This window comes from Aspergillus stella-maris, assembly GCF_047715825.1.
Source record: "Aspergillus stella-maris strain CBS 113639 unplaced genomic scaffold BDV14scaffold_13, whole genome shotgun sequence".
Lineage (NCBI taxonomy): Eukaryota > Fungi > Ascomycota > Eurotiomycetes > Eurotiales > Aspergillaceae > Aspergillus > Aspergillus stella-maris.
This window is the reverse complement of record NW_027396807.1, coordinates 435263-449541: the sequence shown is the minus strand read 5'-3', so window position 1 is coordinate 449541 and position 14279 is coordinate 435263. Positions and strand designations below refer to the sequence as shown.

Here is a 14279-nt window from a genome sequence, read left to right as displayed (position 1 = left end):
TGTAGCAGTAGATTATTTAGAGTTATGAGAGTGAGGACCTTGGGCTGTTAGGTTGGTTTGTTGTCAGAAAAAATGGGGTTGAGTTGGAGTTGGTCTTATATTGGGCATGACATCATTGGTTGATGTGCATATACGAGGTTATCTCTGCTAATTGGTCATATCAGGAGCAAGGTCATTTGAAATCTACCGTATCATCATACAAAAATCGTTATCATAACTATATATACACTACGGCCACCGCGGAGCATTAAGTATCAACCCCATCAGCAACCCCGAGAACAACGCCGTTACAGGAACAGTAATGATCCAGCCAAAGTAGATCCAGCCGACCAGTCGCAGATTAATGCATCTCCAATCGCCGTTTGCCAGACCAACGCCTATTGATGCTCCAGCAATACATTGTGTCTGAACATGTTAGCCTAGAATCCCCAACCCGTACGAAAAAGAACTTACTGTAGAAACAGGCAACCTCAACCTCGTCGCAATCAGAATAGTCATCGCACTACTCAACTCCATGCAAAATCCCCGCGAAGGAGACATGAGGGTAAGCCGATTCCCCAAATTCCGCATAAGATGATACCCATAAGTCATCAACCCAAGCACAATCGCACCACCCCCAAAGCAAAGCACCCAAATTGGAACAGGAACCTCGCTTCTAATCTCCCCGCTCTGCCAAACGAGGTACGTCGTTGCAAACGGTGCAATGGCATTAGCCACGTCGTTTGCGCCGTGCACGAAGGATGCCGTTGCTGCTGTTAGGACCTGCAGCGAGCTGTACATGTATTCTGCGCGGTTATCGTATCGTGATGCCCGAGCGTGCATGTCTTGGATGTCCCATGTTAGCACGGTTTGCCGCTTCTGCGCTTGTATCACGTCCTGCTCGAGACCGTGATAGAGTATCCGCTGCGTACACCACCATAATACCCGCCAACTCGTCCACGGTCCTGGGGGCCTAGGCGGGACACCCTCAACCGGTGGTGTCGATGTCCCCTCCAGTCTTTCCGGGTCATTGTACCCCGTTGAACTCTGAATACTCTGCAACAAACTCTCCGACGCCCTCAGACACTTCAGCTCCTCCTGCGTCAGGTGACCTCGATAGTAATCCTTTATATTGAGACTGCTTCTCCCCGGTGGTGGGGGGCGAGGGAGCGGCTGCGATAAGAGGAATGGGCCGCGCCAGGCATGGTACCATTTCAACGTCCAGTCTTCTTGAATTGCACGGCGCCAGAGCCAGGGGAGGAGGAAGAGAGCCTGCAGGATTGTACAGCCCGTTGCGACGGTTATGACTGTAACAGTGACCTGCATCGCATCGAGTTCGACGTCAAGCTGGATTCCCTTCCAGACGATGAGCACTAAACAGTCAGTATATCCCTCCTCCACTTCACGATATCAAGGAGGTGAGAGACATACTAGTCAAACCCGCAATCGTAACAAACGAATAAACCGGAATCGAAACCAACGCCCTATGCACCGCATACCGACTCCCCAACACAAACCTCCTCGTCCCAAAAAACATCACCCCCCCAAGAACCCCCGCAATCCCCGGCGCAATCCCCCAAGCCGCAAAGACCTGCGCAACACCACGCCACCCCCAATGCACCCTGCGAATCCCAACACTCGCCGTCCCAGCCCCTACTAAACCGCCAATAATCGAATGCGTCGTACTAACAGGTAACCCGAAGCGCGTGGCAATGGTAAGGAACGTCGAAGACCCGATAATCGCGCACATCATGGCGAGCATAAGGACCGCGGGCTCGGCGTCGTAAAGGTGCGGGTCTATTATTCGTTCGCGGACGGTTTCTGCGACGCGCGAGCCGACGGACACAGAGCCGGCGAATTCCATACATGCTGCGATTAGCATTGCTTGTTTTAGGGTTAAGGAGCGCGAGGAGACGGAGGAGGCGAAGGAGTTGGCGACATCGTTGGCTCCTATGCACGGATTTCATTAGCATACTGCGTCTAATATAGTAGACGTGCTGATAGGAATGTGAGGTACCTATATTCCAAGCATCCAGGAACGCAAAAATCGTAGTTACCGCGAAAATATAATCATATTGATGAAGGACGGCCATAGATGGCCACAGTTTCAAGAGATATACCTAAAAGGCCCAACTGAGCCTACGGTACAAAAAAAGACATGTCCAACGACAGACAATGAAATCAGGAACGGAAGTGAGCGACATCCTGACAGCCGGAGATGACATTTAATATGAGCCTTGTTCCGCTCCACCTAGCCTTGACATGACTAGAATGGGGCGATTGCACGATACGAATGCTCACGCATCCAAGATAATTTGTATTCTTGTCCTGCTTGTTCCTCCGGGGGTTGGCTCCAAGGACGCCCCCACGTGTCTGGGCCGCGCCCTAAGACTGGTTGGCGCCGGCATGCAGGGAAAAGGGCAAGAGCCTGGGCGTCATGTCTACTACACACGTGCGCTGGACAATGCGTTTGCTGGAGTTCTTTATTCTTGGGAGTGGCTTTGTCGTCTTGTGGTTTACTTGCAGTAAGAGTAGCCTGGTGTCTGCCTTGGTCTGGGCTTTGATGTGGTTAGGAGGAGAAAGCAACAAGGTACACTGAATACGGATAAATTGTGCTAGATCTCCAATTGACAGCTATCCACTGTCTCCATCAGCTCCATAGATCGCTACCTACCTAGACTAGTAACTGACAGACACCAGGAACCACTCTACTCAAAAGAATCTAGAACACCCCTAACAACCCCCTCCAAACCCTCCTCATCCAACCCTCCCACCCCCAACATGTCATTATCCACTCTCTCAAAACACCCCCCATACCCCTCCCCAAAGACAGCCATGACAAATAGCCCCATCAACGAACCCAGGTCCCTCTCTCCCCTGGCGTAGTTCTCCCGCGCTACGCGCTCCATACCCTCCGTGCTCACGGATACGGGATCCCAATTCCTCTGCGGCGCTACTTTCCTCGCTATATCTAACAAATGGCGTTGTGTAGTGATGACATCGTGCACGGATACCACGCGATTCCTAGTCTGTTCAAGATTCTTTATATCTAGAACAGCCACCACAGCGCGCGCGACCGTGGACAAAGTCGTCGTGCTAAACCGTCGATCACCCCCATCATAGAATGCCGGTGTTTCCGATCGCAGGTTAACCTGGAACCCCATCGCCAAGCCCCAGTCTAGGAAGGGCCCGTTGCGGATGGACGTATAGCTGAATTCTGGATGATGCTGTACGAGATCCTGCAGGAGGGCGTTGATGCGTAGTTGTGGCGCGTACTGCGGTAGCGTTGAAGCGAGAGGGTTTGAAAAGTTCGAGCTGAAGTCAGACGGTATGAAGCGTCTCACACCTGCTGCGATGGCTGCGCGGATCAAGGGCTCTTGGGTGTCGAGGGCAGTGATACCAACAGCGGAGATTACGGCGTCTTGATCGGTAAGGGCGGTGGTTAGGTCCTCGATGGAGTCGTAGTTGATTTGTTTGGCATGGACAGATGAAGGGAATGTTGCGGTTGAGTCCTTTCTCGTCAGGAGGGTGATGGTATATTTGTTGGTGGCGATCAGGGCTTCCAGGATGACTTTCCCTAGGCTTCCGGAGGCCTGGACACTATCAGTATACTAAAGGATAGGCAATGGAAGGGCGCTTACCCCAGCGAGGACAACGTTCTTGATCTCCATAGTTACCGTCATTGGTTTCACAAGTTGGTAATTGCAATGTCTGTTTTGTGTAATGGTTATATGACCATGAGAATGTTTATATATACCATCACTCTACACAAATGCGGGTATATCAAGTCCCGGTATCTCAGGCTTACCCGATAACCCCGACCACAGCCCCGAAGTGAGCTGCAGATGCGGACTCGAGCGGACGCTAAACCAGCCATAGCTAGCCCCTTTGTTGATAAGTTCAGTCGGATCAAGCTTACCCTCCTACCTAACGCCGTGCAACAACAGCTGCTTTACATCTGCAACTCGCAATGGAAACATACGCGCATCAAGCATGCACGCGTTGCAGGAAACAGAAGCGGAAATGCAGTCGGCGGTTACCCGTCTGCGGTCGGTGCAGCAGGTATGTCCACATTTACAGCGCACACATATCATGCGAACGTGGTTGACATGCAAGGCAGATTAAATCTCCGCTGCGGATATCCGCATGTGCAGGAGGATGAGTCGCCGGATGGTCGGTCCGGTATCGGCTTTGAGCCCACAGGGGTATCCCTCACTGCTGATGTAGGTCATGCCATCGCGCAACAGGTATTAAACATTATCGGAGGCGGAGACAACATTGCCCAGTCCGCAGCTACATATTTTAGTACTATCCCTCAGTGGTTCCCAATCATCAATAGGGATGGCTACTATGCGGCCCTGTCAGGTCCTGATGAACCGCCAGAGTTTAGCCTGCTTACCCTGTGTATGTATCTTATTGCAGTACCTTGCAGGGATGGAGTATCAGCCGGGATGGATGATCTATACGTTCTCGTCAATAACTTTATCGCGGCATTGACAGCCGCCAGGGTGAACTCGCTGGATCTACTCCGATGCAGGCTGCTCCTGTCTCTTTACGAGGTCGGCCATGGAATGTACTCTGCGGCTTACATGTCCATGGGCACGAGTATTCGAGCTGCGGAGGTGTTGGGTGTTGATCGCGATTATGTAGAAGGCGCCAAGTCTACAGAAGCCAGTGATGCACGTTGTGTTTGGCTGGGCCTTGTCGTCTTAGATCGGTGCGTCTCTGTGTTTGTCCTAGTACTTGACCTGCTGACGTCGAAAGGTATATCTCACTCGAGTTGGGGAGGGTCCCGAGTATTGCAGTTGAAGATAGTAGCGCGATTGAAGAGGTACCAAGTCAGCTTAACAGCCTGTACCACGCCTCGGGCCTCCTCAGCACTGTCCTCTCACACGTCCACGGCTCGTTGCCGTACCTGCAAAGATCCGCCGAAGCAATCCCGATCCTCGAAGAGTTAGCCTCATTCAGAAACTCCCACCACGCCTCAACCCCAGATACAGCATTATGCCCGGCCATGTCCATCTACAGTAGCACCATTATGACGATGCTCGAGTTCGGATCTTTCTATGGCCATCCAAAAGGCATGGATTGTAGCCCGTTGGCTATTGCGTTGCTGGAGGCTGAAGTGCGGCAGTACCTCGTATGTCTCGACAATGTACTGCAGGATACTTCTCTGGCTGCCGCAGATTTTCCGGTGTTTGCTATTCACTCGATCGGAAAGTCAGCTATTATCATCATCCGCCATTTCAAGGCGTCTGAGGTTATTGATGTTCCGGCATCGATGGAGCGTTTGAAAAGTCTTCTACGGCGGATAGCTGGACGGTGTCATGCAGCGGGTATGTCGGACGATATCTCCATATATTCTCTGTGCTGACCAGACCAGCGGTGTATTTTGACAGGATCCAAGAGGAGGAGGAGAGCTGTAGCTTAGACACCTGAGGCCCCGAAGTAGAAGGAGTGCTATATGTGTGACGTCATCGTCAGCATGCGGAAGGCAGCACCGGCGAACACTGAAGACTGAAGACAGCCACCGTCAGGCTCCAATCATTCATATCCAGTCATCACATAACAACTCTCGGTCCTCCGCTACTCCTCAAAGTCAGACGACAGGACGTCGACATTGTCATCATTTTCGTCCTCTCACAAAGTCGCAAACTGTGACGTCACAACCCCAGCAGGATATAAGTTAAGCAGCGCGACAGTCTCCCTCATCATCACAACACCACACCACCAGAAAACCGTCTCAAAATGGAGAAACAATACACAGACGCCAAACCCCAAGCGACGGGCGCTCGCATCGATAATACAACCGGCGACGGCCTCGATCGCGACCACGCATACGACACCGGCTTCAAATACCAGATCCCCGAGGCGGGACAGCAGGGCGAGCCGCCGCAGTACCAGGCGCACTCCTCATACGGGGCAGATAGTATGTCCACGCTCCTTTCTTCGTATTTCGACGGACCAGAGCTGACTAGTCAGGACCCGAGTCCGCGCCAACCACCAACGCCAACCGACCAGGCGGAGATATGGGCGAGCGCGTCGGCGGCGGGGTAAGGGGCGCATTTGCAGGAATCCACGTGCGTATTGACACTGTACAGTGCTGACACCGACGCTAACTTAACTTCATAGGGCGCCGGAGAATGGCTACGTGGAGGCCTGGGGGCAGCAGTGGACAGGACATTTGGCAGCGATCCAAGCAGGAACGACGAGATTGCGCGCGTAGGGCAGGAACAGATCCAGTCGAGGAAATTCAGCGGCGATACCAAGTAACAATCGAAAGTCTCCGTCGGAGTTTTTTTTTTTTTTTTTTTTCGCAATGTATTATTGAATGAATGAATGAATTATTGGCACAAAGTCAGCTCATCGGCGTCCGACTGTACAGAGCCCGGAGTTAAGCCGGAGCCTCCTTATCGCCGTGGCTTATACTCCTTCTCTAACCCCCCTCCTTACAGAGTATACTTCTTCCCTTCTTCAATCCAATCTACATGTGAACCCATGAAGGATTAACAAAATGACCCTAAACCTCAACGGCGTCGCCCTCATCACCGGCGCAGGTACATTCAACCAACCGTCCTCTCCCACCTACAAATCCACTTCTGAATCATGACCAAACAGGACACGGCATCGCCCGCGAATGCGCCCTCGGTTACGCAGCAGAAGGCGCAAAAGCCCTCCTCGTCGCAGACTTAATCTACGACGTCGCGCTGGACGTCGCGCAAGAAGCTGAGACCCTCGCGACAAATGGCTCCTTCACGGCCATTGCGATGCGCGTGGACGTTACGGACCCGAGTAGCGTTGCGGAAATGGTGAATCGTGCTGTTAAATGTTTTGGGAGGATAGACTATTATGTCTCTTGTGGACCGCAGGGGTTGGGTCCGGACTGGTTGGAGTTTGCGAAGGGGACGCTGCTTTGTGTTCATTCTGTGACGCAGATTATGCGCGCTCAATCGTTGGTTCCGTATAAAGTTCGTGGAAGGGTAAGGGAGGGTAGTCGCGGCGCGATGACGATCATTGGGGCCGCGAGCACGGTTGCGAAGCCGTTGGCATCGTCGGATGATACTTTGGATCTGCTAAGGAAAGCTGGTGTGTCCTCCTTTCGCCCTACGTTGATATACCAGAACTGATATACACGTTTTTTCTTCACGGACAGCTATCGACAATGCGGCGCATGGAATCCGAATCAATACGCTTCGACCGGGGTGGGTCGATGGGGTTAATGCTGGGATACCCGGGGCCGTTGATGCGCTGTGGTTGAAGAGCGTTGTTCCTGTCGGACGCATGGCGAGTCCGGAGGAGGTTGCCGATGTTGTTCTCTTCTTGAGTAGTCCGCGCGCGAGCTATGTTTCTTGTGCGGCCTGGTTTGTGGATGGAGGGATGGCGTTGCAGTTGGATAGAACTGGGGCGGGTAAATAGAACCTCTGCGGTGTTTGACTGGATATTTCGATCATTTCCCGCGTATGCACTGCCTGTTTGGCTACTAAGTATCTATAAGACCAGGTTAGTGAGGCAGGAGGAAACGGCAATGGCAATTGAAAAGACCGCCGCAGCTGAAATACAAATACAAGGTGCTATTGATCTGTAGCTATGATTCCATCTGGTACCGTTTCGATATCATTTTGCTGTGCTCTCAGTCTCGCCAAATAACCTTTGATGGTCGCTGGATACCCCCTCAATCAACCGCCTTCATCGTACCCGTACTAGACCGAGCCATCGTGAGCAAATTGTATTGGTTGACGTATGGCTAATAGGAATATTCATTCTTCGTGAATTCAAGCGAAGTCTTCCCAATAACCTTGCCGTTAACAGGGGCCTCAAACTTCAGTACCCCTTCCTGCGCCCCGTAAATGACTTTAAACCACATTGTAAAGTAGTAAAGCAGTTTTCCGTGTCGGCGCTTTGATTGAAACTGAGACAGATCTATAGCACTGTAGTCAGCGACCAGCTGCCCGACCTTTCTAACATCTAGGTAACCTCATTTAGCCAGGGGAGAGTCAAAGTTGATGGCTTGGAATGGGAAACACATCTATGCTCCTGGCGCAAAGGCGCCGCGTCTTCATCGCAAGAGTACAATGTGCATGTGTGAACAGCATGCTGGCCGCTCTCGTGAGTGTGGCATAGTTCATATTCGTAGGCATAGTCATTCGACAGGCTTTGTCCCTGTCCTAACAACCTTATTTTAGAGAGCTCCTCGAACGTTGAGGGGCGAGATGGGCCGACAAAACCTTAGGAACAGTCCACATCATGTGTCCTAAGCAGTGCTTCGTGCCGAAGAATCTGTGCACGAACGAGTGGGCTTCGTTATCAACTCCTTCTCTGAACTTTTGGCTAAAAGTCACGCCATAGTGGCGACGACATCGTCTGTTATCCGCGCGAAGTCCTTCCCTTCTGGTCTTTATGCTCCGGTTGTCGAAGATGGCAGGAACGATCGAGTTGTAGGAAGTTGCTCCTGCCGTATGAGGTCTGCTTGCTGATGCAGTACGGAAGGCAGCGCATGGCCACTTTTATATTACCTGTGTTCCAGCTAGCAATATGCGGACTATCCGCCTGGGGATACAGAATAAGGAGCGATAGCTCGATCCTCGCGCCTCCAGGTACGTCGATGTCATACTAGAAGAAAGGGAAGACGACTGATTCCCGCTTTTTCTCGAGGGAGCAAATTTCTACATCTGATTGTCACGCATATTGTGTCTCGCCGGTTTATAGCTCCCAGCGCGGGCCTGGGATGGCTGGCCTTTGGGATTCAGTACTCCCGAGTGGATACCATGCCAGCCACTGGGAACAACGTCCCAGAGTTACTTCAGTACTAATACACTTTATACCACTTCGATAGGTACATCATTCGGCTTTCACCAGGGGGCGCTTGTCGATCGTCACCCACATGTCACGCCAGTATCCAACGCCTCCCTTGATCACGAACTTTGCTTCCGGCTTGTCCTGGACTGTCGACGGTTTGTAGTGGCGGAAGAACTAGGGCTGTCAGTATCAATTTGGTCCAGCAGGATGAACTACACCTACCTGAAGCGGACCCTTGAACAACTCCATCATCGCAATGTCTCGGCCCAGGCATACTCTCGTTCCATATCCAAAGGTGAACAGATATTTGTTCATGATTTTCGCCCGGTCGGCATTGATCCAGCGATCAGGGTTGAACTCCTCTGCATCCTTGCCGAAGACCTCCTGGTCACGATGCATAATCCATGGATTTCCAGATATTTCGATTCCAGGTGGTACGAATTTTCCATAAAGGTCCAGACCAGGCTCGGAGACGTAGCGGGGGAAGATGTTCGGAGCGGCCGGGCACATTCGCAGAGTTTCGCGCACGCATGCGACAAAGTATGGCAGGTTGTCTTGAATTTCGGCATACTGCGGATCAATCTCGTTTATGAGTCCCTTTCGGAAAGCAACATCAATCTCTTCCATCATGCGATCATATACTCCTGGGTGAGTGAGCAAGTAGTGGATCATTGCCTGGAAGACAGTTCCCGTGGTATCAGCTCCAGCAAGCAGGACGAGCAAGATCTCGGCCTTGATATAGTCCATCGTCAATGGTTGGCCGTCCTCTGTGCGCGCTTCAAGGAAGGTTTGGAGCAAATCAATGCGACCAAGGTCCTGCGTTGTCTTCAAGTCCTCGACGCGCTTCTGGATAAGGCTATCCCGGAAGCGCATGAGAACGCCAATACCAGAGTCGTCTTCGGGCTTAGCAACCAGGTACTTCTTCAAGAATGTTGTCTTAATCCAGCTGGTAAATGGGTGCAAGCGGGCGAGGAGTCCAAAGGCAGGAAGGCCGTCGTGGAAGCCCTGAATAAGACCGCCGACGTCCTCGCCTTTCTCGACAAAACCAAAAGGCGCGCCGAATCCTACCTCGCTGATGATGTCGTATGCCATGTACACAGCCCACCAGGAGAAGTCGAAGACCTCACCTGTGCGAACATACTTTTCATCGAGTTTCTGAAGCCAGTCGTGGATTCGAAGGTCGATCAGCGGTTCCATGCGCTTGACGCTCGAGAAGCTGTACTATTCGTTCTCAGCATGCCATTTCTTCGCACTCTACTGTTCTGACTTACCGGTCCTGCAGCGTGTTTCCGGAATGCGGCATGCGTCTTGTGCGATCTCATGTTGAAAAGCGACTCGGTTTCGCCAAATGAACCGGTGATGTAGTGGCCAGTCTTGTCGGCATTGCGGTGGTAGATTTCGGGCAGCTTCTTCGGGTCTGCAACGAGGAGCAAGGTAGGGGTGATTCGTACAACGGGTCCTGGCGAGAGTTCTGATTAGCAAGAATTGCTAACAATGAGGACAGAAAGTACCATATTTCTTTGTCAAAGCATAGACAGTTGGGAGCTCGGTCTCCTTCATGTTATGCCATGCAATCCATAGTCGCGTGACTGAGCCCCAGAACGGACCTGGAAACGCTGAAAGCGGATGTAAAAAGCGATAATAGACAATCTGATAGATGAAGCTCAGAGCTACATATGCAATGCAGCCCAAGATCACATTAGCTAGCGTCAGGTGCGCAAGGACCTGTTCTCCGAGCGCCATGGTGCAGTTTGCGTTCACGGAGAATCAAGAACCATGGAGAAAAATAGATGTCTCGACGTGTCAAACAGACACCACAGCTGCAGGTCCTGGCCTGATATGGGCTGTCTCGACTCGACCTCACCCTCCTTTTGGCCTTCTCCTTCCCGATTAGAAATGCCTGGCCCACGAAAGCTAGGACATGGCAGCCCAATCAGGACGGCGTCAATTAGCTATCCGAGCCAAGGCAACTGACAGGCCCGAGCAACAAATGGAGCACCAATAGCAGCTCCACAGGTGAGTTGTTGATCGTCATAGTCTGGCCGTTGCGTCCGCGGAAGACGGGCCAGATGGTGGCTGCCGCGCTGTGGGTCGTTGTTTCGCATTGACAGCCATGCCCCAGTGTCTCGCTTAGGCGACCGCTTTGACGCCGGGAAAGTCTATTTCGAGAAAGAGAATCTGATTCTTGATGTCATAGAATGATATGGTCGAGGCTCTCTTTTATAGAAAGGGGATGGAAGAAGATAGGGTAGGAAGCCCTCGGGCCGGCACAGGCAGACTAAGGCAGGGGCAGGGGGTACGTACCAGTCCTCCGATCCCTGTCAAGCTGTTGAGACGGTGTCTTGGTGGTTGCTGGCTAACGGCTCTTTGACTTAACAAGGAATCTGGACCTCCTCAATTGTGGGTGCCTGTTTTCCATCCACTTAGGTCCGTACAAATCCGCGAACGCCCATCCAAGGCAAAGAAGACGTACTTTCTGGCATGGGTCGTCGGCAGGTTGACCCACTAGAAGCCCTCATCGCTGCCGCATCGACCCCCGGCTATCAGATTCTCGCTTAACAGTCCGGTCGAGAAAGGGCATCATTTCTCGATCAGGCCCACTGAAACTCGGCTGGACCGCGAAGCCGATCCTTAACCCTTTCTAGAGACATACCCTTGTCAATGATGACTCGATCAGTGGACTATTGCTGCTACACCTCCCATGCAGGAGTTGCTCCACGTATGTTACCATCACATCAGCCAGGACTCACAAGCCAAGAGCCTTACAGCGTCTTACAGGGCATGTACTAGTGGCACATGGCAGCTGCTGCAGTTCATAGGTCCTTATTTACTGACCTGTCATACTCTAAAATCCTGCGAGGCTCGAAGGATCTCTTTTCCGAGCTGGATCCCGTGGAGGATTCAAATCCGATGGCCGGCGATCTCAGCCATAATTGTCTACTTAGACGGGCTGCTTCATCTGAATGGATCCCATCGAGACAAAAGTCCCACCCCCACACGTATGGGCGTTCTGACTTGTCGCATCATTGACTAATACGACCAACGGCCAGTGGCCCGCTGTTCCCAAACGTCCCCAGTCAGACCTCCAGCCGTTTCTGTCTCAGAAGTACATACTGCGCCGTTCATTTCGCTTTCATTCCGAAGTGGAGGCAACGTTAGCAGGGTCGCCATGAACCAGAGTCCAGAACGGGAATTGCAGTAATCAAGCCCGAAATAGGCATGCAGGGACGACACTTGCACTGTCAATATGATGTCTATCATTTCCCCCGCCAGGGGAGGAATCGATCACAGGGGAGGTATCTTCCGCCTAGTATCCTCCGCCTGATATCCTTGACCTCCACGAAAAGAATCCTGTTTAAGACCCTGCTCTACTCCAACTGCAATTTTTTACAATCCTTATTGAAGAACCAGGCCCCATTCCCCTTTTGCAGACGGCCCTCCTGTTTCTCCTCGGCACACATTGCCCGTCGCTTCCTCATCAGTCCTCGTCATTGATTGTCCTTGATATACCGTATCACAATGGCTGAGAGCCAGGGGCCGACGGTGACTGGCGTTGCCCTCGCCTTTGCAGTGATTACATTCTTTGTGCTTGTACTTCGTCTGTTTGCTCGGATCTATGTTCTCAAGAAGATGGGCTTGGATGATTGTATGCAAATTTCTTCGTTGCCACGAAACCAGCTAACGTCCCTAGTTCTCATCATCTTCGCATGCGTACGGCTACCTCTCGATCTACGGCAATAGCAGGTTACTAAAATCACTCGCAGGGCCTCTCGTGGGCTTTCTCTGCAGTGACCGTCGTTGGTGAGTCCGTCTGGTTCTCTTGAAGTATTATACTAATAGGAGCAGCGGTTAATCACGGACTCGGCAAACACCAGAGCGACATTGAGGACAAGACCATTCTGATACCATATGCTTTTGTACGCTTTGCCTCATGTCTCCCGGATTCAAAGCTAACCCCAGCAGAATGTCTGGCTCAGTTCCATGTTCTACCTTGCCTGTCTTGGCTTCGTCAAGACCTCTGTCTGCTGGTTCTATACGCGTCTCGGCGATAAATTCCTCACTCGACTCTCGTTCATCATGTTTGCTACTGTCGCCTGTCAAGCTACGGCCAATGTCCTCACCGCGGCATTCCAATGCAATCCCATTCCGAAAGCCTGGTACGGCGACGCGATGAAAGGACACTGCATCAACATTAACGTCTTCTATCTGGCCAATGCCGCTCTCAATATCCTCACCGATCTTCTCACATACACACTTCCCGTGCGCGTCATTTTCAAACTCCAAATGCCACGCAAACAGAAGATCGCTCTCGTCTTCATTCTCTGTCTCGGCCTTTTGTACGTGCCTTTCCTGAACATCATTGAATTCCAGGAGCATCCACTAACAGCAACGTTCTCAGCGCCTGTGTCTCCTCCATCATCCGCATAACATACATTCCCCAAATGCTCTGGTCCAACGACGCAACCTGGGCCATCAGCGGCGCAATGTACTGGTCCGTCATCGAAATCAACATCGGCATCCTCGCAGCCTCAATCCCCTCCTTCAAAGCCATCGCGTCACGGTTCCTCCCACGTATTATCGGCGAATACTCCTCCAACAAAAACTACGGCTATGGATACGGCGGCCGCTCAGGGTCCGGCTTCTCGAGGGTCCGCGACCGAAGTCATAACCATAGCCACAAAGATGGTCGGTCTGTGGGTATGCATACGCTTAACCGGGGCAGGGACCACACTGTTATCGGGACGGGGTCAAGTACGAACAATCACGCTGTTATGGGCGGGCAGAGCTCGCTAGATCGCACGAGTGAAGAGCGAATCTTCGTGCCTGAGGGGAAGATCTACGCGCATACTGAAATTGAAGTTCGGGAGGATTAATTAGATAGCAGAATACTGGTCTCGCTCTAGAGGTAGAATGGGTGGAAAAGTCTTCTTCGGTCATTACTGCATACATGGTTTGGTTTAAATATCAGGGCCCTGAAACTGGGCTTATGGTTGGCGTCGGATACCCTTTCTTTTGTTTTTGTTATGTCGCACATTCACTATAATTACTTTCTATTCTCTCTGCTCAACACTACATATACTTGTCTCTTATAAACTTGCTGGCAAACACACTACCACTCTTTCATCTCCGCCACGCTCACCAGTAATGGTCTTCGGTTACGTCTGAACCCAATTGGCGGTATCCACAGCTCAAACTCACGCAGTATATATACCTGATTCCAAGTAAATCTTTACAAGAAATCATCCAGCCTTATTGCTCTTACTTTAAAACCTGAGGCAACCCCGGACGACCAGCGGGTACACGTGACACCGTGTGCGTATAATATATCCTTCCATGTCCGTGCCAATACAACGCCAGTCACGGGACCTTCAAGTAGTTTCTCGATAGTTCGATCTGCAGCAGGTATGGATAATTTGTGCTTGGACCTCCATATAATCCTGGCGTATTATAAGGACTTCCGCTTTATTTTTAAAGTAAGGTTTCTGGGGAGGTTTGCAACGTGT

At 51.6% G+C, this 14279-nt stretch overlaps 7 protein-coding genes across 7 annotated transcripts; 4 read left to right on the top strand and 3 right to left on the bottom strand.

Moving 5' to 3' along the window:
• Positions 1–228: 228 nt before the first annotated feature.
• Positions 229–2072, bottom strand: BDV14DRAFT_188352 (inorganic phosphate transporter; the record flags this gene model as incomplete). Its single annotated transcript, XM_073771055.1, has 4 exons — positions 229–405; positions 454–1352; positions 1411–1929; positions 1997–2072. 4 exons carry the CDS (start codon positions 2070–2072, stop codon positions 229–231), a joined length of 1671 nt encoding a protein of 556 aa, XP_073630554.1.
• Positions 2073–2687: 615 nt separating this feature from the next.
• On the bottom strand, positions 2688–3650 carry BDV14DRAFT_188351 (aromatic alcohol reductase; the record flags this gene model as incomplete). Its single annotated transcript, XM_073771054.1, has 2 exons — positions 2688–3572; positions 3621–3650. 2 exons carry the CDS (start codon positions 3648–3650, stop codon positions 2688–2690), a joined length of 915 nt encoding a protein of 304 aa, XP_073630553.1.
• A 174-nt stretch (positions 3651–3824) lies between these two features.
• Positions 3825–5418, top strand: BDV14DRAFT_197953 (fungal specific transcription factor domain-containing protein; the record flags this gene model as incomplete). The annotated part of the gene is made up of 3 exons (XM_073772801.1): positions 3825–4696; positions 4744–5315; positions 5363–5418. The coding sequence occupies 3 exons, from the start codon at positions 3825–3827 to the stop codon at positions 5416–5418; spliced, it is 1500 nt and encodes a 499-aa protein (XP_073630552.1).
• An 83-nt stretch (positions 5419–5501) lies between these two features.
• On the top strand, positions 5502–6281 carry BDV14DRAFT_169606 (uncharacterized protein). The gene is made up of 3 exons (XM_073768058.1): positions 5502–5908; positions 5962–6059; positions 6112–6281. The coding sequence occupies exons 1-3, from the start codon at positions 5728–5730 to the stop codon at positions 6250–6252; spliced, it is 420 nt and encodes a 139-aa protein (XP_073630551.1). The 5' UTR covers positions 5502–5727; the 3' UTR covers positions 6253–6281.
• A 212-nt stretch (positions 6282–6493) lies between these two features.
• On the top strand, positions 6494–7395 carry BDV14DRAFT_197951 (SDR family NAD(P)-dependent oxidoreductase; the record flags this gene model as incomplete). Its single annotated transcript, XM_073772800.1, has 3 exons — positions 6494–6536; positions 6598–7065; positions 7133–7395. The coding sequence occupies 3 exons, from the start codon at positions 6494–6496 to the stop codon at positions 7393–7395; spliced, it is 774 nt and encodes a 257-aa protein (XP_073630550.1).
• Positions 7396–8599: 1204 nt separating this feature from the next.
• Positions 8600–10676, bottom strand: BDV14DRAFT_169601 (cytochrome P450). The gene is made up of 4 exons (XM_073768057.1): positions 10287–10676; positions 10047–10234; positions 8998–9996; positions 8600–8949 (listed from the first exon to the last, which is right to left on the bottom strand). Exons 1-4 carry the CDS (start codon positions 10516–10518, stop codon positions 8818–8820), a joined length of 1551 nt encoding a protein of 516 aa, XP_073630549.1. The 5' UTR covers positions 10519–10676; the 3' UTR covers positions 8600–8817.
• A 1295-nt stretch (positions 10677–11971) lies between these two features.
• On the top strand, positions 11972–13827 carry BDV14DRAFT_27253 (putative integral membrane protein Pth11-like). Its single transcript, XM_073776419.1, has 6 exons — positions 11972–12421; positions 12467–12486; positions 12540–12576; positions 12622–12692; positions 12739–13112; positions 13175–13827. Exons 1-6 carry the CDS (start codon positions 12295–12297, stop codon positions 13647–13649), a joined length of 1104 nt encoding a protein of 367 aa, XP_073630548.1. The 5' UTR covers positions 11972–12294; the 3' UTR covers positions 13650–13827.
• Positions 13828–14279: the final 452 nt, after the last annotated feature.